This window comes from Grammomys surdaster, unplaced genomic scaffold (genome assembly GCF_004785775.1).
Source record: "Grammomys surdaster isolate TR1022 unplaced genomic scaffold, NIH_TR_1.0 128, whole genome shotgun sequence".
In the NCBI taxonomy this organism is placed as follows: Eukaryota; Metazoa; Chordata; class Mammalia; order Rodentia; family Muridae; genus Grammomys; species Grammomys surdaster.
The window spans coordinates 1,126,268-1,150,877 of record NW_021604586.1 but is presented as its reverse complement, the minus strand read 5'-3'; the positions used below and the strand labels follow the sequence as shown (position 1 = coordinate 1,150,877).

General features: G+C 47.2%; 1 protein-coding gene across 1 annotated transcript in view; it reads right to left on the bottom strand.

The window, feature by feature from the left end:
• The window catches only part of Gan (gigaxonin), a 50,496-nt gene extending 37,975 nt beyond the window's left edge, over nucleotides 1–12,521 (bottom strand). The window contains exon 1 of the mRNA XM_028753357.1: nucleotides 12,205–12,521. Coding sequence (XP_028609190.1) covers nucleotides 12,205–12,371 — 167 coding nt within the window. The 5' untranslated portion in view covers nucleotides 12,372–12,521. The remainder of the gene's footprint in view (nucleotides 1–12,204) is intronic.
• Between the last annotated feature and the right edge of the window lie 12,089 nt (nucleotides 12,522–24,610).

Here is a 24,610-nt window from a genome sequence, read left to right as displayed (position 1 = left end):
TCTCTCTCTCTCTCTCTCTCTTTCTCTCTCTCTCTCTCTCTCTCTCTCACACACACACACACACAGACACACACACACACATACACACACACACACACACTGCCCCCAACATGGCATGGCTGTGGGTATTTTTATTGAGACAGAAAGATCTGACGTGAAGTAAGTTCCAGGGAAAGCATGAACATAAACAGTAAGGACACAGACATGGCTCCAGCATCACACCCGCTCACCACTCACAGTCAGAAACAAACTGAGCTGGACTCTCATGACATCTTCTTTTTACACATGGGAAATACATCTTCTAAATTTAAATACAGTTTTTGTAATTTCCTAGTCAATCAGTAACATTTACATTTTCAAAGGCAAAGCTGGAAAGTGCATGTTAAATTTCAAGATGAGCTCAAAGGCAGAATGGTGACCCAGCAACTTCTGAAGCAAATTCTTCTAGAATGAAACAAGCCAGTGTCTTGCTCTGGTCACACCCCAATCTTTTGAAAACACACAAGAGAGTGCATTCATGACGAGACATGCCAACACTTTCAGATTTTTCTCCTTGGGAATTATTTCTTAAGATGTCACTGAAAAGTGGCTCCTTCGGTGACCTTGAGACCTCATGCAAAAGGTTATGTCAGAAGTATAGCTCTTTGCTTTGGCTACTGTGTATGACATTTATTTTTTGTAGTTCTGGCGTCCAAAAGGCTGAAGACAGGTGCCAGGATGCTCAGGCCCCTCCTGGCTCATCCATGCAGTCTTTCTTACCTGCCTTTATACAGCAGAGACAGAGAACTAGAGCAGGGATGGGGAGCCATGTGGCCTGGCTGTTTCCTCCCTCATTAACAAAGAGCTGACTGGGGGCCTTCTTTGCGACAGTATACAAATGGTACTGAACACCACAGACACTTCGCATTCTGGCAGTGGGTTCAAATTTCTCTCTTTCCATCTTCTCTTTCCATATGGACCAGTGAGAGGGAGGAGGAAGAAGAGGAAGAGGAGGAAGAGGAAGAAGAGGAGGGGAATAGGAGAAGGGTTTATGGCTTTTCAAACATAGCAAGCCTCCTGAATAAACATAAGGGGACAGCAGAAGCTCCACGAGTTCATCCTTTCAAAGGAGTTGAAACCAGAGCGCTCCGTGAGCTTTAAGGGCTGTCTGTTTTGCCTGAGGAGGATCAACAGAAGCTAGCAGCTCACACTTGGAGGTGGCTCCGGGATCAGCTTCAATTTAGCACCACTGCGCTCCAGCTCCAAGCCAGTTCCTTGTTTCTGGCAGCTCCTTAATTTATAATCTGCTGCTACAACTCTCTCCAAACAACTTGAGGCTGCACAAGGCTTTCCAGAGTGTTGTCAAGGGAACGGATGCTTCTCCACGAAGTCCCCAGCCCTGCTGGGACAGCGGCTCTCTCTCACTGCTGCTACTGTTTCTGAATACAGAGTTTGGTCTCTTCCCCTAGGCCTCTTGGCACCAGAGCTGAGCGTGTCATTGAAGACAGCACATCAGGCCCCCCTCATCAGTTACTCTTTGTGGTACGATGGCTACTCTGTTCTCCTTCGGCATTAATATATACTCAGCCACAGAGAGAAATGCTTTGGCCAAAAGTTGCACCTTACAGGGTGGTACACACAGCACCCTGAAGGCTCAGTGCTTACAGGTTCCACCTACCTACCTCTCCGTGCAAGGTCCACTGATGCCTCTAGCAGCTCTGGTCTGGAAATACAAAATAATGGGCTTTCAAAGCAGCCCGTCTGTTCGCTATGCCAGATAAAGGGCTGACGGAGGGCAAGCTGAAGCACTCTGCCACACACTAAAGGGGCCTGTTCGAGAGAGGAAATGAGCTGGCAGTGCTGGAAAAAAGTTGTCCACAGAGGGATATTTGAAGCAGTCCTGTGCGTGTGTGTGTGTGTGTGTGTGTGTGTGTGTGTGTACATGCACGTATGTGTAGGGCAAATGGATATTTGAAGCAGATCTGTCTGTGTGGTGTGTATGTGCACCTACACACATGTGCTTGTGCATGTGGAGGGCAGAGGTTTATGGGGTCTTCGTCACTCTCCGCCTTGTTTTGAGGGATGAAGTACCTCACTGAACCTGGAGTTTACTAGTTCAGTGACAGTGATGGGCCAGGGGCCTCTGGTAGTCATCTGTCTCCATCTTCCTGTACTGGGATTTGAACTCAGGTCTTCATGTGCAAGCATTCTGCTCTCAGCCATCTGAAGCAGTTCTTGAAGGATGGACATGGATTTACTCGCCTGAAAGTAGCAGGGGGTCCGGAAAGGCAGAGAACAGGGTGAGGCTCCTGTGGACAGTTATCTCCTGGCCCCACAACTGTGCTCTTCCCATTTTGTCCTGTGGTTAGGTCCCCACCCCTGCACTGAAACAGGAGCCAGCTCATTTCTCCTCAACCCTGACATCAGCCAAGCTTGGGGCCTCACCCTTGCCAGGCCGCACAGCAGACACTTCTCCACCACATTCCAGGAGATGTTCTGTAATGACAACAGCTTAGGACTGAATAAGGACCTAAGCCAATAAGACCTGGCCTTCTAGAACACTCTGCCTCCCTTCCCTCCTACGCACCCTCACAGTACTTGGGTCCAGCTACACAGCTACTCACTATCTCCTGTCCTGCATGGCCACACCTTGTTCACACATGGCTTTCTTCATCTGTGATCCCAGGGAGGAAGTCCTTAAACCTCCCGGTGCTAGAGGCGTCTGCATGTTAAACAGCCTCTGTTCCACAGCAGGCAGGTTTTACCTTAAAGGAAAGTTTTATAGAGGGCCCTAAACTCAATCTCACCATCAGTGATGTGAGCAACACAAAAGCCCTGTAGAGGGCCCTAACCTCATTTCCAGCATCAGTGACGTGAGCACTCTCCATAGGTGGAAATGCAGACATCCTCAGCAAGGTAGGTGACCATCTCCTTTTCCTCTCCACCGAGTCCCAATGCAAACAGCACCAATTCAGTCCCCTTGCTCCACCCACAGTCCAGCTGTAGTCCAGGGCACCTACTTTCCATCAGAAAAACTACAATACCTTCACAAAGGGCTCCTGCTTCTACCCAGACTCCTCTAACCTGTTCTCAAGTGACTGTCAAAGAAATGTACAAACAAGACTATAGATTCTCTTTCCAGGAAGCTGCCAGTGCCATTCACAACCCGTTAGCTCTACCATGAGCTGAGTGACTTCATGAATGTGCTCTTTGGTCCCTCCCTCTACTCTGCCACCTCCTAACAGAGGGAAAGCACAACCTTATCTAGGAGCAGTGTGACACTAGCGTGCCTCTGGGAGCACAGCCACTCGTGTCCCTCTGCTGCTCTGCGGACACCCTGCCCCAACTGCTGGTTCTGACCCAGAACCTCTTGCCCCTGCTCTTCGGCTTGGATGTCTCCTCCCTCACAGGAACTTCTAACAGAACAAGTTCCTCAAAGCAGGCCCCAAAGCACCCCCCTTCCTCTGCCATTACAGGGCTGTGTGCGGTGGTTTCCCAGTGTACACTTCACAGGTGCCAGAACGCTGCCTGCCTGGCTCAGGGCAGGACTGCATACAAACACAAAAGAAAAAGTTAGCAAGCCTGTTGCAGTACACCAGTCAGGAGTCTCTCTTGCCACTTAGGGACAGGTGCTTCCACTGTGTAGTGGGCCTCACAGACTGGTCACTGTTTACAGTGAGATTTCTGAAGTGTCTACCTCAGTAAGCAGAAGTTTCCTGTATCATTTCTGACTTTCTGACCCTTCTCCTAGATGCTGAGACCACACAGTGAGGAAAAAACTGAATACCCAAAATAGTTTTGAAGTCTTAGATATGTGTTTATTTTTCACTAGCTCCACGGAGGTAGAAAAATAAAGAGCCAGCCTAAAGGTCCAGGTATCCAATTTGAGCTTAGGCCCTGTTTGGTGGAGGGCAGTGAATACCGACTCAAATGTCAGGAAGGGCAACCCTGTGTGCCCTGGGAGGTCAGGGACCAGCACCCTGTAACTGCCAAGCCTTGGGATAACCTCCTGGCTGTATCTGCTGATGGTTGACTAGCCCTGTCTTCAGCCTCCTGATCAACTCACCCGGATACCATTAAGGCCCCTACCCATTAACTGTAGCAGACAAACAGTGCACAGGGCATTTCAGCAACCTTAGGCAACACTCCCTCCCTGATTGTGACTGGCAGGAACAGCCCATGAACACATGTGTGAAGGCTATGATGACACTTGTGAAGAATGTTCTGACCATGATGGTGGTGAATACTGTCCCTGGCACCCTTTATCCACAGGACACAGAATGAAGCATTTGTTTTCTTGCTCCTGGCCTCCACTAAAGGAGGAGGCAGCATTTTAAACCTCCATGCCAATAGCATGTGCTGTAAGTTTTATGCAGGGGACAGCATTGGTATCTCTGCATGACTAAGACAGTAGCTGCCAAGGAGGCAGAAGAGCACAGTGATGAACCATACAACAAAGAGAAGTCTGGAAGCTGCTGCTGGAGGTCAAAGAATCCACACCAGGAAGGTGTGGCTACACACCTGTAATCCTGACACCTGAGACATGGCAGCCAAGGGAGTTGAAATTTGAGGCTATTCTGGACTACAAAGCTGAGATCCTGCCTAACGGCGGATAACCAGGGCCTGGAAAGATAGCTCAGTGTTGAACATGTTAGTTGTTCTTCCAGAGGACAGTTCTAAGTTGTTACCAAATTGGGTGGCTCAAAACCACCTGTAACCTAGCTCCAGAGGCTCTGAAAGATGAAGATGTGTGTGTGTGCGCGCGTGCATGTGCACACACACACACACACACACACACACACACACACACACGGAGGGAGGGAGGAAGGGAGGGAGGGAAGAGAGAGAGATCTTTAAAAATTACATCAAACAGTAAAACATCATAGCAGCTCCCCTGAAGGAAAGGCTGGAGTGCAGGAATGTTCCCTTTACTAAGAAACAGAAGCCTGTGTAATGAGCCAGGGGTTCCTGTACTCAGATTCTGTCTCTGAAATGAAGCTGGACCCCAGGCTGCAGAAGACAGGGGAGATACAAGTATCAGTGAATCTTCTCAGGATTCTCACTGTTGTTTGAAACCCCACTGTTAAAACTTCTGGCCTCACTTGTCATTCTCCATGGGTCAGAAGAGAGGCACACCCAACTTCATGCCCCTCAAGGTTAGGGTCTAGTACAGAGACTGCCCGACAAACAATTCAAGTGGCAGACGTTTGGGGATACCTTGAGCCCCACAGTACAGAAAATGTTCAATTTTTCAGAGGTTCTGGCAGGTGCTTATGATGAATGCTAATATGACTAGAAAAACTCGTTTCAAGGTGTACCAGTTTTCTAGCACTGAGTCCTCTTTCAGTTGTTCAGTTGTAATGAGACAGGGCAATGCTTCCGGGCAGAGAAGAACCAGAATAAAAATGGCACAGCGGAGAGTCGGCCTCCATCAGCACGCAGCTCCAAACAGAAAGGAAACATGGCTCCCCTCAGTGCTTCTTAGTTCAGCAGAGATGTTAAAACCAGCCTATTTATCTTCCACTTAGGCTGCACACTGCCCACCAAGGCTCTGTAGAACTGTAGGGGTTTGTGAAGGAGAGTTCCACTGCACGTGCCTGTAGTTCACCATTTCAGCTAGAGTGGCTTGCCAGCTAGCTCGGAGCATCTACCTGCCTCCACTAACTCCAGCAAGGGTTATGAACATGTGCAGCCACACCCAGATTTTAAGTGGATGCTGGGGAACCTGAAGCCAGGTCCTCAGGATGGCACAGCAAACACTCATACCCACTGCACCACCTCCCCAGCCCTTGGAACTTGCTTGCTCACTTGCTGTCTGTCTGTCTGTCTGTCTGTCTGTCTGTCTTTCCTTCCATCTTTCTCATGAAGGCTTTATTAAACTCTTTACACAACCACACATTGACTGGGCAAAAATCTTACTTCACCTATGTATTCTTTTTCTAGCATCTTAAACCAGAGGAAACACAAGAATTCTTGTCGACAACGGAGTGTGGAGAACGAGAAATGAGGAGAGTCTGCATTTTGTTCACTCCTGACCAGAAATAATCTTCCAGATTTACATCATTTGTGTCTGCATTTAACTTGACCCTTATGAAATAAGGCCAGGGTCAGGCTTTGGAGTGTGTTTCGTATGGTCACTCTGTGACAATGTTGAACTTTTGTCACTGACTTCCACGGGCAATGGGAGGTAAACATCAGCCCATCATCATGTGGCTCCGTCGCTCTGGCAATGAGGGCTCTGGAATCAGCCCAACTCTGTTCTGCAAGCATGAGGGCCAAGGGCTCTACTGGACCCGTGCAGCCTTTCTTGTCTGCTGAACCTGCCCCGTTCTTTCACCCGACTCCTATCCTTCCCTTTTCAGGCTTCCCATGGCTTAGGAGGCACAGCAGCCTGGGAATCATTGAAGTTCACGGCTGTAACTGGAGCCTGCCATTTGTCACACCCCACGCCCCCGCATCTCCGCCCTTAACCTAGAATCCTAACTTGCAAATTATTCACTTATATTATAGCTTCAGTACACAAAATGATAGCCTTTCTCCTTGGGAAGGATGAGGCAGCTCCCTAAGACTTACTGCCTGCTACTCAAACCAAATGCCTCCTCATTTGTCTTAATTATGTTTTCTTTATGGATTATAAAGAGCTTGCAGGTCCCTCTTTGACAGCATGAGAGGAACTGATTAGCACTCCACACAATGGGTAATGTGGTTTTTCACTCCTAGGGCTCTGGAGTCCCTATGTGGAAAAGTGTTTTACCTGAATCCTAACCATAAAATGAGAATTACTGTAAAAATGATGAAGGGGACTGATGGGAAAACCCAAAATATACGTAAAAGTCAAAGGAGTTGGGGGTGGGGTAGGTGGGAGGAGATGGGCCAATCAGAAGAGCAGCACCAATTACAGCTGAGCTTCATCTCCAGACTCTAAATAACACCGGAACTCTGGACAACCACACCTCCCACTCTGTCCCAGCTACAGTCTTACAAGAACTGTATTGATTTGTTTCTGCATTTGAAACCTGCCTCTCTAATCAGGGCATTCGTGGCTACTGGGACATTCACTGTTGTATACAAGTACATTTAAGCTGCAGAAACAGAACTTAAAAGACGGCACCAGTTTCGGAATGCTTGGATTCCATGGAAGGCCAGACCTCAGCACTCTGGGGACCTGAAAGGGATCACAACTTTTTTTCTTTCGAATTTCCCTTTTGAAATTTGAAATTTGAATTTTCCTTTTGAAAAACTCACGCATGTATGGAGTTTAACCAAATAAGATGAAGAAAGAGCACATTGCATTTTTAAAAATCAAATGTGTTCATTTTTCTATTCATGTGTGTGCATGGTCTTGCCCAGGTAGCAGAGTACATGTGTCAAGATCAGGCTCCAATTTTTAGCAGTCAGGTCTCTTGTCCTACCATATGTAGGTCCCAGAGATCAAACTCAGGTCACCAGGTTTGGCAGCAAGTGCCTTTACTTGCTGGGCTTTTTAAAAGACTTAACTCTAAGATCTTCAGGACAGATGTGCTCTTTCAAGCAGTTGCTAGGAAGGCCTTATTGTAGGAAGATAAAAACAAACAAGACCCAGATCCATTAGAAGATATAGGCTCAATTTATTTCCCATCACTGCAAGATCCTGGTAAGAGATGGGTACCATGAGACTCAAAGAGTGGTGCAGATTCAGACAGAGCCTCAGAATCCAGGACACTGGAAGAATCCTAAGAAATGCAATAGGCAACCCTGGTTCCTTAAAACCCTTTCAGCAACCTTTCAGCAGCTGCTACAAACTCAAAGCACAGGGAAAAGATGAAAATATCAAAGGAATAAAAGACCGTTCAGAGAATATCACTCGGCAATGCCTCTGGTTCATAGCAAGGACCTGAGTGGGTGTGGCTGTCTGAGGGAATGGCTCAGCTTCAGAATAAAGGATGCAAAGATGGGTTAAAGTCTACTTAGTTACTTGTGTAAGTGAATCAAGAAAAAGGGCTCTGGGAGCTAACAACATGCTTTGCATATAGTAAACAACATTAGAGGATGATACTTAAATCTCAGTGACATTAAACTTTCAGATATCCCTAAAATGGATGTTCACGATTTCTATGCTACCATGAGACCTGGCTCTCCAATAGAGCTCATGTTAGCTTCTTTCAGTATTTTTCTCCACACTCACTATTCATGAGTCAAATCTTAGATTTAAATGGCAAAACAGGATTGTCAACAATTAAGCCTGGATTGTACCCAAGTTACCAGCGTGAAACAAATACTCCTTAGGACACGACGCTGCTGGCTGCATTTGTACAGAACACCCAACAAAGTCCTGCAGGCAAGGTGAGGGGAGGAGCTCGGTATCAGTGCATATGTAACAACATACACAGAACGAGAAAGAGACAGCCCCTCCACTACACACATGAAGAACAAAGGAAAGACCCTCATGGTCACCTATGATGTGAACTTTGACCTCATGTGGCACTGGCAACTTCAACCAACAAGGAAACCGGGTCCTACAAAAGTTCAAGATGACCAGACTGCAATGGTGAGCATCTCACTGCACCGTCACTAGACCAACCAGAAAACAAACAAGTCATCTCCATTGCCAGCTGACTCATCAAAGGGTTAAAAAAAAATCTCGGGGAACTCTTTATTGTCCAGGACTGAATGCTAAAAACAATATCATCACAGGTCCCAGAAATGTGTAAATTCAGCAAAGTACACACAGGACCAGGAACCTAAACAGAGCCACTTGAAAGTCACTTCACAAGCACAGAACGATTTTCAAATCTCTGTCACCTGCATCATCCCCAAGAACAGATTGACAGGGAAGGGCAGCGCTTCCCATCAGATCAATGGGACTGGGATCAGACAGAGAGCAAGGCAAACTGTGCAGTATTCCAAAGCAATTTCTTACATGCTCAAGGAGCCATTCCCTGGGGGAGTCAGAGTTGCTGAGAAAGGAAGGCCAGGGGGCATCACATCTATGAACATAGTCTCATCATTTCTAAGGCTCACAGCTGCGTTGAGATCTAGTTTCCCCAACTGTTAGGCAGGATGGGCCTGGCCAAGCAGCCCGTGGGGAAGGCAGCTTTGCATCTGCAGAGTTGAGTGATGCACAGATCATGGGAGGATCTTCCCATCTCTCCTGAACTCCAGGACTTCCAAACTTCACAACACACAGGCTCAACCTCAGAACACCTTCAGCTGGTTATGGGGCATTTATTGCTGAAACTGAGTTTTCTGGTGTCTTCCCCTTTTTACTGAAAAAAAATTTTTTAAACATGGCATGCTTGAAATTGGCTATTTATTGGGAGGACAAACGGTAGAAGACACAAGAAAAGACTAAACCAGTAAGTTATACTGCAAGACCTTTGAATAGTAAGTAGAAAATATGTCATCATGTTGCCATCTTTCCTAGAGTGACAAAGTTGGGCTGGGTTCCTAGACTACACACTACTAGACCTTCTGTGCCATTTATTCGACCTAGGCTAAGGGCATGGAACAAACCTATACGTTTAGATTTATAGATTAAAAACATCATGCACCTAATTCATTTTGTTTCAATGCCATTTCAACAAAACTACATTTTAAAAGTCCGATAGCATTGGGGTCAAAAGTTACTAAACTGGGGACTGGAGAGATGGCTCAGTAGTTATGAGCACTGGCTGCTCTTCCAGGAACACAAGTTCAGTTCTCAGCACCCACATGGCAGCTCATAATCATCTGTAACTCCAGAGGATCCAGCGTCCTCTCTGGCCTCTGCACATGTGATGCATAGACACACATGCAGGCAAAACACTCATACACATAAAATAAAAAAAAATAAATCTAAAAAATTTATCAAGATATATTGCATGTATGAAGTTATCCAAGAATAAAAATATTCTAAAAATAAATAAAGACAAAAAAAATTTTAAGCTTTGTTTTAAGTAGTAATTCAGATTACTTTGGAATACCCTTGACATTGATAATCTAAAAATATCACAAGAATGTTCTAGCATTTCAGTAGTCAGACCTAACACAATCTGTTAATAAAGAAAATTAAATTTATAAAAATATTAACAATACTTTTCCTCCCAATTGCAAAGACTGGTTTAAAATGAAAATCAAAACGGCTCAGTCTATGACCATGCTGATGAACATTTAAGTCAGTGGTCCACAAGCTCCCCAATGCTGCAATTCTTTACCACAGTTCCTCATGTTGTGCATAAACCCAAACACAAAACTGTTTTCGTTGTTACTTCACAACTCTTAATTTTGCTATCATTATGAATCTCAGTGTGAATTCTGGTATTTTCTTATGGTCTTAGGCAACCCCTGTGAAAGGGTCATTTGACACCCAAGGGGTCACAACTCACGAGTTGAGACCACTGATTTAAATGATAAAATACTATAAGCCATCAAGTGTTGGTTTTATCCCAAGTACAACCAGTGTTGTCATCTGGAACGGTGGGAACAGGACACTAGACATAAACTTGGGAGTCTACTCCTAGCTCAACGACTAACATCAAAGTTGGTAACATCCTCTGAGACATCATTTTTCTACTTGGAAACTGACGGACCTGGACCAAAGGAGATCTATCCTAACTAGTGGAAAGACTTACATGAAGAGCTGGAGAGGACCTGAAACTCATTACACATTTTTTTTGTAGGTGCCTCAGAGATTAAATGACACAAAACCACCCTGTGCCCCTCATTTGTCATATTAATGAGCAGAAGCCAAGACTAACTCATCCCCAACAACCCACAGCTAGGCAAGTAAGAGTTCAAATGTAAGCAGATCTCCAAACGCCCAGCCCGGTGCTCTTCTCAACCAGTTAACATGGAAATACAACAGGGCCAAACCTCTGATGTCCACTGGAAAGGAAGGTAATCATTCACTCAACACGTTTATTCTGGCCCCAGGGACCATTCCCTCTATGAAGGTCTCAGCGAGAAACCAAAGGAAAATCCTTGGCTACTGACTGCATTGTGGCTCACAGAGATGAACAAAATACAGTGTATACTGCAGTGGTAAGTATCATAGAGAAAGATGGAGACACCAAGTGTTTCCGGATGTGTAACTTTAAAGCCAGGTACCATTTAAGGATCTGTAACAATACTGCATCCACTGTGGTTTTCCTAAGCATTTCCCAAACGGGGATTACTCTGGATACGGGAAAGGCCTGGCCTGGAAATTCAATTTGATTGATTGTCCTAACCTCTGAACTCCCAGCTATGAGCTGTCATAGTGGTGAGCTAAATTTCCTATTAACAAAGACACCAGAGCCTCAAGTCCACAAAGAGCCCAATGTTATAAGGCCAGGCTAGGATAGACGCCAGATGTTTCAGGGGCACTTGGATCGCTTCTGAGTTCGAATGTCTCCAAAAGCAAAGATTTAAGCACAGCATATGCGTCCAGTTCTGCTGGGACAGAGCTCCAAGAAAGGCATACACATGATTTTCCATTTTCTGACCTGCCAATTCTAGTGACACTGTCTACCATTAGTCTATATTTAACTAGCTTACTGGGCACTTTCTCCAGCTTTTAGTAGCCCCCCCTCCCCCGATATTAAAAGAGCAACCCAGTTTGCCTGAAGGAAAGTTGCTAAAGAAAAGAGAGGAGCCCTTCTCACAAATTCTGATTCGATTCTATAAGCTCGGTCTCAACCTTTTCATTAACCTAGTAAACTGGGCTAAGGTTTGTATCGTTGTTTTACAGTGCCCTCTTGGTGGTTACAATCTCTGCATCCTGGATGGGTAACTGTAGCCAAAGAATGACAGTGGGTCTTCTCAAATTCGCAACAGTTTAACCTGTTTGGAACAAGGGAGTGGCAAAGTGACAGTTGGGCTTTGGGGGTGGGGGCTTCCCACCGACATCTTACAACGTTCTCCTTCTGCCTACGCCGCGGGTGTTTGTTTTGGCTTCCCCGCGCAAAACCCGGCCGGCCCACTGTGCGGTGACTCTGGAGGTAAACTTCTGCGGGGCTCCGCGGGCCGGGCGGGGCCTGTCGGAGTGAAGGGGCGGCTCTTCCCGGAGCAGCCCCGCCCTGCTCGCAGGTGCGGGTCCAGGACGGCCTGAACACCGTGTATGGGGCTTTGGGACACATCCCGGGGCTCTGGGGTCAGGGCGATCACAAGGGAAAGGGGGTCTCCGGGAGAGGCCCATGGGCGCCCGAGGGGCGCGGCGGCAGAGTCACGGGAGCCGCAGGCCAGAGAGAGGGAGGGATGCGGAGGCGATGGGCGGCGGCGCCCGCTCACCTGATGTACGGGCTGGCCGCCGCCAGGATGTTCTTCTGCACCGGGATCTCCTCGCCGTCGAGGACCAGGTGAGCATCGCAGAAACGCGCCTCCTCTCGGAACGAGCTGAGCGCCCGCAGCAGGCGCGCGGCGTGCTGAGGATCGGACACAGCGCTGCCCTCGGCCATCGCGCCTCCCGCGCCTCTGCCGCCACCCGGCCGGCCGGCCCGCCCGCCCGAATCCCGCGCGCGTCCCCACCGGCGACTCGGCGCGTCGGCCCGCCCGGACTGAGTGAAGCTCTGGAGTCAGAGCTGGAAGTTCAACAACGCGCCTGCGCCATCGGCAGCGCGTGCGGACGGCGCCTTTAAGGAGCTGTGGTCTTGCGTCATCTTTCCGCGACGCCCCCCGCCCCGCCCTACCTCGCAGTAGCCAATCAGAAGGGCTGGGCTGCGAGCGCCGGGCACACCCGCGGTCTGGACTTGGTGCGGGAAGGTTTTAGAAGTTCCGCGGAATTGAATTCCGAGTCTCGGTGATCCGAGTAGTCTGTGTGGAAGACAGTGAGACGCAGAGTGAAGCCGAGGACTTAAATTCCTTTTGCGGGAGTTACGCTTCGCTACGTTCACGTCCATTATTCCCGGGCAGAGCGTGAAGTCCGCCAGAAGCATTCCCTGAAGATGTTGCAAGAGAAGCGAGAGTTTTGCAAGGTTGTGGCAAGGAAGTTTTCCTCTTGCAGGGTCTGCGATTGGGAACCAGGAGCAATGGAGGGGTTTTTAATACCGCTGTAGGGGTAAGGTGTTGCAAGCATTACTAAGATCGGGGTGTTTAAAGCAGATCGATGCTAAGATTAGATGGTGGCCTGGATGAAAGGGCTCTGTGGTATATACTCCCTCCCCTCCCCCGCCCCCGCACAAGACTACAATTGGGAAGGAGAAGGGGTCCAGTTAATTGCATGGTTGTCATCCTTACCTTTTAGGAAAGATAAAGTCTGAAAGGCTGGGGGGTATAAAGGCCAGATGTTCAAATGATGGGGGCTAGACTTCCCACAGAAGCAGATCAAGGCTATGATAGTAAGCTCCTCTGGGTGTGCTCACTCTGCAGGGCAAGCAAGCCTCTTGTTGTCTGAAAGTTGCTGAAAGTGCCTGGGAGTAGAGGAAGTAGCTACCATTTTGTGCAAACATTAGGTGCTCAAGGCTACAGAAAATTAGGTCTTATGAGGACCAAGGATCAGAACGTTGGGGCAGCATTCATGATAAGGCAGGATGGAGTTTTCAGTGCATCAACACAGCCTCCCTTAGTCCAAAGGCCCCAAGGAAAGTCTTGCGTTTTCATCCTGGAAGCGGCAAGGCCTTGGAGTCACTGGTAGGAATCAGAGTAAAAATTGTACTCAGGGCAGGAGACCAGGTGATCAAGGAAGTTACTAGTAAAAGATCGACATATTTCCAGTTCCCATTTCAAACACAGTTCAGTGTCTATGGGTGCGGTGATAAAAATATCTAGACTCTAAGCCAGGAGGTAGTGGCACTCGAGAGGCAGAGGTAAGCAGATCTCTGTGAGCTCTTGGCCAGAATGGTCTACCGAGAGAGTTCTAGAATGGCCAGGACTACGTAGAGAAACCCTGTTTGAAAAACCAAAGAGACAGCAACCCCCCATCCAAGAAAAAAATGTATAAAAAAGGTGTCAAAACTAAAGTCTGGGAAAGCAGAGCAGAATAGAGCTAACAAGGGACTGTGAGTTACTAATTAGTAAGGCCTATAGTGGGCTGTGTTGTTGTATATATGTCTGGATAAGTGTCTGTAGAGAAAATGTAATAATAAAGTAATGCAGGCCTGTCTTTTCCACAAACCTGGCATCGTGCTTCTGGGTTTGGTCAACATTCTGTTTGTTTGTTTGTTTGTTTAAGCAGTTGCTGTGTTTTGAACATTTCTCTGTAAGACAAGTTTTTATCCATATGACTAGCTAACTTCTGAGTATATTGTAGTCTGGCACGATTTCCAGGTGCCAAGCACTTGGTATCAGAGTACTTGGTACATAGTGCTACTCACTTAGGGTTGGATGGATGGTGGGTGGTGTTTTATTCTATCTTTAAGTGTGAATATTAAATAAATGTTTCCTGGGTTGTATTTTTTTTTGTTCTTGTGCATTTTTTTTTCTCTATTGTGCTGTTGTCAGAAGTGGACTATGTGAATGGGGGAGTGTGGGTTGGTCTGTGGAGGGCTTACAGTGCAGCCATCAGGACCTGAGCTCCATATCAGCACTCATGTAAAAGCCAGGCGCAGCAGTATGCACTTTCGATCCTGGCTGGGGTTGGAGACGACACTGGGTGAGGGGCAAGGACATCCCTGGGACTTGGTGGCCAGCCAGTTTAGCCAGAATCAGAATCCTAAGGACCTTGTATCAAAAGCAATGTAGACAGATGGTTGAGGAAAGACACTTGGTGTCAGCCTCTGGCTCCTTCAGATGCTTCAACACCTACCCCTCCTCCTCAAATGCCCCCCCCCCTTGAAGTCTGTGACTAGGAGAGCTTTACACAATGCAGGGATTTGATACAAACGTATTAGCTGATTGTAATGGTGGTCTACTCTTCAAGTGCCAGAGGTTCCGAAATAAACAGCTCTGATAACAGAATGTAGTCAGGTATCTGAGGATGGGAGGGCTGTCTCCACAGAAGCAACCGGGAGTGAGTGTGGATCAGGCAGACTCTTCCTGGAAGAGATGAACTTGCAGTGTTTCCCTTGGAAAGGGACGGCATGAATGGGGCAGAGGCTCCTAACACTTGTTATCAGTCGGGAGGAAGGTGGCTACTGGCTGGTGCACCTGCACAATAGGACACAACAGCACCTCCACTGTTTCCAGTCATCCCCATCACTCAATGTGCTTGCTGAACTCTGAGTCACCCTTGAAACTCAGCTCGAACATGACTGTCCGTAAACCACCTCCTCATCCTGCCTCCCAGGACAAGGTGGGCAAGCGCTGTATTCATCACACTGTGTTTTATTAATTTATTACGGTGCTGGGATCCAGCTTGGTGCTTTGTGTATGTTGGGAAATTGCTTTAGTGATACACTTTTTTTCCTCCGCTTGGTGGTGAGCACTTCTCAGGAAGGGTGGGTGTTGGATGCACCTGTGTTTCCCCGGGCTGCCTGGTGTCTAGCAGATGCTCCCACCTCAAGCATTAGTTAGCAAATCAGGTAAGAGTAGAGTGATGCAGGATGCTGAGCTGAGGAACACATCCCCTCAACGCCAGCCGATTAGCATATGTGGTTAAGTTGTAGCAACTCATTCCACTTAAGGGAAAGGAAATCTCATGGGTCTGCAGCCAAGATCTGGCTTTAATCCCATCTCAAAGATCATCAGAAAACCATCAGCTCCATTTTGGAGGGTGTTAATCCCACTGATGCTAGGCTCACGGTAAAATGTATCCAGTTGAGGTCAGGTGTCCCCGAAGTATTCAGCCTGGTTCTAAGAGGTAGGAGGAGTCCTGGGGGTTGGAGGAACAACTCCCTGTCCCCACTGAAGAGCAGTCCTTGCTGTGTCTTGGAATGCTTCACAGCCATTCTTGATGTTGCTCAAACTGATCTGTCCTTGATACTAGTTAAGATCATTGAAGTTGTGTATACAATGTTTTTGTTTCCCAGCGTTCCATAGGTATCAGATAGCAGTTATTGTGAAAGATGCAATCTGAGAGAGATCCCATACTGCCTGGCCAGTTTCAGTCTCTGTTGGCAACACTGAATTCACTTCTCTCTCCCTCTCCCCCTCCCCTCCCTCTCCCTCTCCCCCTCCCCCCCTCAGACTAAAAAGGATGTTTGGAAGATACTAATAATAGTTAGTGACTAGATACACTTTTTACAGCTTTGGCTACTTGGTCTCACAGCAGGTGTAGGGATGCTGAGAACAGACGTCCCTTTCTCAGTGGGTCTTAGAACAGACATGCCTTTCTCAGTGGGTGTCTTTAATCTCTGCACTTCTCTTTGCTTTATTTCTTCACTGACCATGTATCTTGTTTACAGTTGCAAAAAAGAGAACAATTTCCATTACAAAAAAAATATTAAAAGCTTTCTTCTGTTGAAAACCAAGCTCTCAGGAGAAGTATCCCCTTGGGAATTTGGGCTTTTATTTTACAGTAACTGTTAGCACAAGACAATAAATACTGTAACATAAGTAATCAAGAGTTTGAAAATCTGGGATTGGATGGGCTCACTTTATTAAAGAGAAGATTGAAATTCAGATGAGTCAAAGGCTCCGTCAAGGTCGGTCATGAGACCTGAGTGAGGGTAGAGAGGACCAAGGTCAGGTTCCTGCCTTCCAGCCCTGTAAGCTTTTCCAGTCTCAAAAGCTGGCTCTTTATAAATACTCCTTTAGTCGAGACGGTCTCTTCTGATTCATTTTAAGGCTGTCTTCAGATATTTTATTGGGTAAATCTGTCATTTGTCCAAATCCATAGATAGCTCTTTCTGAGAAGCCTAAGTGCTTCCGAAATTGCTGAGTCAGGGAGCAGGTCAGTGTTTATGATGCTCGGGAGTTGATTCTATATATCTCACAGAGCTCAGAGAGGTGGCTAGGAAACCAGGGAGCTAATTAAATTGTCTCGAAACTCCCACCCAGGATCCATCACAGTACCTGACATACACTAGGTGCTCTGGGTAGATGTGCTGTATGAATAAGTACTAATAGGAATGGTAGATATTTTTCCATCCCTACTGACTGACTTCAGGGGCTGTTTCCCACAATTCTCCCCTGACCTCCAAACTAGCTTATTCAGGAACCTGCCTGACATCTCCACTGGTATAGCTTAATGACCATCTGCAGCTTATGCAGGTCATTATGCAGGTCCTATGGGGTTGAAGAGATGGCTCAGCAGCTAAGAGCACTGGCTGCTCTTCCAGAGGACCAGGGTTCCATTCCTAGCACCCACCTGATTGCTCACGCCCATCTGTCTGACTCCAGCTCTAATGGATCTGACAGTTCTTCTCAGGCCTCTGGCACTGCACGCACATGGTACACAGACACACAGACAAAAACAACTCAAAAATAAAAATAAATAACCCTTTTTAAAGTTACAAAAACCTTCTTTGACCGCTCTAACCTATTTATAAGTCCTCCCAAGTGCGTGGTAGTTCAATGACAGTATTCGTTTACAAAGTGGCAGAAAATGAGGGGTCTTTTTAAGGGGTAGGGGTGCTGGGGATGGAACCCAGGATCTTGTGCACGGAGGCCATCGACATATTTGATCTATATCCCCATCCACTGCTCTAAATCCCTAACTGTGTGTGTGGTCCTTCAGCCCACTCCCCAGTAAGCCCCACAAACTCCCAGGTGGACTGTTCTGCCCCCAGCCATTTTCAGCCAATACCATTGGATCCATCATCACCTAGCCCTTCTGCCTCCCCTCTGCCCTTCTGGGGAATCCTTCCTCCCTGACCAGGTAATCAAAGCCATTTCTGATTTCTGCAGCCTCCGATGGCTTTCCATCAGACTTAGGAAGAAAACAAACAAACAAATCGAAAGCCTCTCATGCTGTACAGAGCCCGGAGTGATCTCTAGCCTGTATCCTGTGTGACCACATCCTTGAACACTCCCTCCCAGTGTGTACCAGCCACGCTAGCTGTCTTGCTCTTCCTGGAACAGCCCTAAGTGGTCCTCTACCCCAGGGCCTTTGTATCATCCTCTCTCTCAGACAGGAAGTCCACTGACAGTTCCATTTTGCCCCTTTCTTCTTACAGCTCAGAGATAATGGCTCCCTCACCCTGCCTCACCTTTCTTCCGTATACTTAACCCCTGCTCAAGTTATGTACATGTGTACTTGTGCATCGTGTCCTTGCTGCTTATTTGTTATAAAGGCTCTTGTGAGGCTTCACGGGATTGATGTGTGTGTGTATGACTAGATGCTAAAAGCCGGAATGAAAGCATATGCCCTATAAAGATTCGTTATCGGCGGACATTCCTTTCCCTCTCCTGCTCCCTAACCTCCCTCCGCACTCCGAGGATGCCGGGTTATTGAGAGTGATTTAAAGAACTGGAAATGAGCCTTGTAAATCTTAGGTTGCAACAGCTGCAGGCATTGGTTGCCTTAGTGTTGTCTTTCAGACTAGGTGCCATGCTAGAACCTTGGTTTTGTCCTATTAAGGCAAGTACCTCTCTGCAGTTTTCTTTGCTTGTTTTTGAGACAAGAGTTTCTCTGTGTAGCTCTGGCTGTCCTGGAACTCACTCTGTAAACCAGGCTGGCCTCAAACTCAGAGATCCACCTGCCTCTGCCTTCTGAGTGCTGGGATGAAAGGCGTGCGCCACCTCCCATCTCACGTGGCAGTTCTTACCCAATACATTTGCCTTGGTTTATAATTATCTGAACCATATATAAAAAGGTACTCAAGTTTTGTTCTTTAGCAAGAATTCTATCTACCTTGTTGTCGGGTGTATGGTGAGTTGATTCATTCATTAGTCTTCCCATGGTATGAATAATTCACTTGCACCTTGGATATGTCTAACAGTCTGTGAACTCATTTGAATCCTCCAAATGGCTAGCCATTGGGCTGCCTTCTTACTTCCTTCTGGGTACTCATGGCTGCTGTGATTAAAATGGTAAATAAGCAATTCTCAGAGCCGTCTATAACTCATCACTGTTTCTGTGAACCTGGGATAGCCAGAGCATCTCCTCACCTGGCAATAGTGAAAGTACAAGTTGGTGCCAGTGAAGACTGGCAACAGGGTCTGGGGCACAGTAGGTCCTCAATACATGCTGCATTCTTCCTCATATTATTATTATTTCCCCTACCATCCCTGTCTTTGATTTTGGCAGGATCTTGCCCAGCTTGGGAGTTATTAACCTCTAGTTGAATTTTAAGTGAATTCTAGTTTCTCCACCCTTGAAGTCAGCACTGTCTCCATGGCAGAGTTGATATCCATCCACCTTTTATCTTTCTTTGACTCTAATTCTGGGAGCTAGGTGAACTCCATCTGTTTCCCAACTCCACCACAGACTTTTGCCTTCCCTACCAGACCTTTAAACATCCCATTCTGTCTCTTCCATAGCACACCCCATGCCTTTATTTATGGATTGACAGAATCTCGTATATCCCAGGCTGTACTTGAAATCATGAAGAAAATCTACCTGCCTCTGCCTTCAGAGTATTGAGATTAAAGGTGTGTGCCACCACACTCCACTTTTTAAATGTACAATTATGTGTGTTTCTGTGTGGCTGTGTGCACATGAACACAGATACCCATGGAGACCAGAGGCATTGGATGGATATCCTGGACCTGGAGTTATGGGTAGTTGCGAACCATCCAATACGGTTGTTGGGAACCAAACTTGGGTTCTCTGCAGTGTTCTTAACCACTGAGCCATCCTTCCACCCTCTCACCTGCTGATTTACTTTTCTTTCTTTTTTAGTTTTCTGAGACAGGGTTTCTCTTTCTCTGTGTATAGCCTTGGCTGACCTGGTACTCACTCTGTAGACCAGGCTGGCCTTGAATTCACAGAGATCCTCCTGTCTCTGCCTTCCAAATGCTGAAATTAAAGGCATGCACCACCACTGCCTGGCTCTAATTTCCTTTTAAACATTTAAATAATTTCATCTATTTCCAGAGATGGACCATATCTCCGGTGCTTCCTCCACGTTCTGCTCGGTGAAGCTTTGTTCTCATGATGTCTTCCTGTGCTTTCTCTCAGAGGGTTTTTGTTTCCCATCTTAGGAGTGTGATCAACCTCGGACGTGTGCATTTTCTATTCTCTACCTCAATCCTGCCGAGATGAATACACCTACATATGAAATCCATTCACACCTTGAACGGCTCCTTCATTCAGCTGAAGTTCTAAGTGCTTACCCTTGTGGGAGACCATAGGCAATTAGGGTCAGCACTAAATCTAAGGAACTAATTGGCTACTAGGGGAAGGAGTGTCAAGAGAGCAGTAATTTAGTTGGCAAAGATGATCTGGCCTGCTTATTCAGACTGGTGTGCGCCTCTGGGGACACAGCAGACAGGGGCCACCCCACCGTCAGTCATCCTGTTTCTAACACATGTCTGTCAGACCCTGGGTACACGTCCAGGACAACTAGCATGAGTTGGTTCTCTCTCTCCTCCTCTTGGAGAGTGAACTAGGCCATCAGGCTTGGCTGAAAGCATCTTTAGCTGCTGAGCCATCTTGCCAGCCCTTTCTCCTTTTACATATCCATCATTCTTCATGGTCAATCCTATGGACCACACTTCCTGAACCTCTAGGTGGATCCAGTGGAGTCTCCTTGCTCACCTCATGGACCCGATTTGTCCCCCTTCCTGGTACCTGTCCCCAGGGCAGGACAGTCTCCAGCATCACCTCACAGAACTCTTCCACTCAGCTCCTTTTAGTCTTGCTGTACTGTGAACTCTTCCCCTGGAGTCTAGCTGCCAGGTTCAAGTTTTGCCCTTGTCACATTACAGCTTTCTACCGTGGGCATGTTCCTGCATCAGCTTGAGCCTCAGGCTCCTAGCTGGGAAGAGCTGTCTCAGTTGGACCCCACCTGTATCATGTCATGTAGTTCACATCTGGAACACATCTATGTTTGGCCATGTAACTTGCCCGACACATAGCCATGTCCTGCCACTCTGACTGACACACTTGGCCCTGGCTACATGTAGTGTATGTAGTTTTCTTGTGGCTGTGGCAAAATGCCTGACACAAACAAGGAGGAGTGGTTTACCTGACTCACAGTCTCAGACTCTGTTGTACAGTTGTGACAGCACTCTGTGTGATAGCTGCAGTTACCTGGATGTCACTATGTGTCATTGTGTCCAGGACCCGGTGAGTGACCAGTAAACAGTGACTTTAAAAGGCACAGTCACAGGGCTGGAAAGGGACTCAGTGATTAGGAGCGCATACTGCTCTTGCAGAGGACCCCAGTTCAGTTGCCAGCCTCCATGTCAGACTGCTCATAACCACCTGGAACTCCAGTTCCAGAGGATCAGACACCCCCTACTGGCCTTCTCAGGTACTACACACACATATGTAGGCAGGCACACATACACACACACACACACACACACATGCACACACATGCACACATTCACTTGCACACAGACATGCACACACATGCACGCATTCACTCGCACACAGACATGCATACTCAACACACACATGCACACGCACATACTCCTGCGCATGAGCGAGCACACGCACTTGCACCTGCAATTTAAAATAATTTAAACTAAACAAAAACCTGCAACACAGGGTCACAGATGGAGAGGGGGGCTCACTGGTTAAAAGTGCTTGTTAGGCAAGCATGAGGAACAGAGTTTGGATCCCAAGAATACACTTGAGTGCCAGGTGGGCAAGGTGGGGCATGCCTGAAACTCAAGCCTGGAAAGGGAGAGAGGCAAAGGAGCCCGGAGCGAGCTGGCTAGCAAGGCTAGCTAGATCAGCAAACTCTTGGTTTGACATTAAGACCCTGCCTTCATGGACAAGGTAAAGAGTGACATGGGATAACTCCAACATCAACTTCTGGTCTCCACATGTACTCAGACACGTGTATCGGCAGCCACACATGTGCACACATGCACACCATATACACATAAGAATGAAAAAAAAAAAAAGAAACAAAAAGCAAAACAAAACATCAAATCCCGCAGTCACACCTATGGTACTAACAGCAGCAGTTTGAACACATCTTTCTTCTCCCTTCCCTGGGGGTTTCTTAAATAAAGGGGGCATCAACTCAGTTTCTCTATAAGGACCACTTCCTCTGGTACCCATTTGTATGCATTGTTGTTTCCCTATGCAGGGCGCTCAGTCTCCATCATACTGACCGGTCCTTCCTTTCTGCCACCTAAAGTTACATATCAGGCATTCCATATCATAGCCTAAAAGACTGTCCCAGAGAACCACTAACCCTCAGCTAACTCATAGAGTAGCCAGGGTTTTGAATCCTATTGTTTTGGAAAAGCTTGTAAACTCCCACACTCGGTCGGTCACGTGTCACTCCCCATCCGTGCGTTCCTAGGATCTACATAAAGAGCCTGGTAAACAGTCAAGCAACGCAATCAAACCCAAGAGACTCAGAACCTATGCGAGCATGCAGAAAGGGCCATGGGTTTAACTGGGCCACCATGGCTCTGAACACATCCCTTCAGGTCCAGTCAATCAACTCTGCAGATAGCATCTGGGCAGGTGACTGTTTTCAATGTCTCCCTCTTGGGAAAGGTGGTTTCAACATCGATAATTTGCACGTTGTGGCTCCCAGGTGTGCTCTTTAATCAAGACAGCGCCGCCCTTCCAGAGGAACGGGTTGCCACTTTTCACATTTGTCCTATTTAGTGAACTTTTTTGTTGGGTGCCTAATGATTTGCTTTCTTTGTTACAATCGTAAGCTTTTAAAACGATGTGCCGAGAGCCTTGAGGGAGTTCCTCCATGGGGAGACGCTGAAAGCTCGGCTTCTCCAGCTCCATTTTAAGTGTCTGGAGAGCAGAGACCACAGGCAACTGTCTGAATGTCCAGTGGCACCTGGCTTGGGTAGGCAGGATTTCAAGAAGTCATTACCAAGTCATTATCTGCTGTGGTGATGTCTTATGCTGAGTGCTGGGCTAGGCTGTGGGAGGGATAAAGCCCAGGTCAGAGTCAAATCCCGTCTCTAGGAACTTCTAAATCCCCTGTCCTGGGATAAGACATAAACATAAGCAATGAGGAACTGATTTGGCTAAATGGGGTGCACGGGAGGGAGTGTGGCAGGGAGCTTCACTGAGGTGCACCCCCTTCCCTGAGCATCGCTTGTACTTAAAGATGGAGGGCTCCTTTGATACTAACACAAGCACTGAATGCCATGGCAGACACTGTGATGTTTTCATGCCTGTCTTGGTAGACCCCCTATACTGCACCTTTCTTCTCCCCTCCTTCTGCTAATGGATATTTCCAGATGAATACAGGCAAAGCTTGCCACCTGCGTGTGATAGCATGGAGTTCCCAGTTCAAGCACTCTTCATCATGATCCATTCGTGTCCAATCAAGCAGTTGAGTATTCTGGACCCCGGCTTACTCCTGATTTTCATATGTATATGCATGTATGTAGGTGGAGGAACTCGTGTCACATATATGGTAATTTTTATACTCACGGTGGGAAAATGAATGATTCTGGCAAGTGTATGGATGGATGGATGATGGCTGGCTGGTAAATGGATGGATAGATGATAGATGGATGGACAGATGGATGGATGGTAGATGGATGGACAGATGGATGGATGGTAGATGGATGGATAGATGGATGGATGGGTGATGCATGAATAGATAGATGATGGATGGATGGATGATGGACAGATGGGTGTAGATGGATGATAGATGGATACATGGATAGATGATGGACAGATGGATGGATGATGGATGGACAGATGGATAGATGGTTAGATGGATGGATGGAGAGATGGTTGGACAGATGGATGGATGATGGATGGACAGATGGATGGATGGTTAGATGGATGGATGGACAGATGGTTGGACAGATGGATGGATGATGGATGGACAGATGGATAGATGGTTAGATGGATGGACAGATGGTTGGACAGATGGATAGATGATGGATGGACAGATGGATGATGGGTGGATGGAGAGATGATGGACAGGTGGATAGATGGACAGATAGGTAGATGGATGGACAGACGGATGGATGATGGATGGAGGATAGATGATGGACAGATGGAGAGATGATGAATGTGATGAATGACGGACAGTTGGATAAGTGATGGAGAAGAAACCAAGACAGTGTGCCACTACATAACAAACAATTTACACCTCCTTTTTATCATTAACACTGTGCAGCTCTATATTATTTGTACGCCAAAAGCCCTTTCACAGCACAGCAGAATCAAGGACACTGAAGTGATCCATTTCACCCATGAAGAAAAGTGCAGCCCCAAGCAATAGTATCTTACACACATGGGGACTGGTCAGCTTCAGCGCTGAACTGACACTGGCTCAGCATCTCGGGGAAGCTATGGGGAGAAGGCCACCATTGAAGACACTGGCTTTCCTTCCTGAGCTAGTTCCAGCCATATGTCAAAAGTCGGTGCCGGGCAAGGGCAGAAGTGCTTCTGTGGACACTCTGCCATGGATCCTGCTCTTCTTGGGGACACTTGTGCATCCAACAAGTCACATGCTATTTCAGGAAGTCTATGAGAATCCTGCAGCCCTCCTGTGGCCTTTTCAAGTGCTCGAGAGAGTCCTCTACAGGAGACATCCTGAGTCTAACCGAGCATAGAAACACAAACAGAGCTTCCAGGAAGAACAGTGTGGGTGGGGAGGGAGTCAGGGTTCAGGATGAGGGTATACTCAGGGAATGTAGTACATTCAAGAATCTCCAGCTGTGGCCACTACAACTCCTCAGTCATTACCCTTCTGAAAACTCACCATGTCCACTTCAAGCCAAAACATCCCTTTCTCCCTTAAGATGCTTCTCAAGTCTTGTT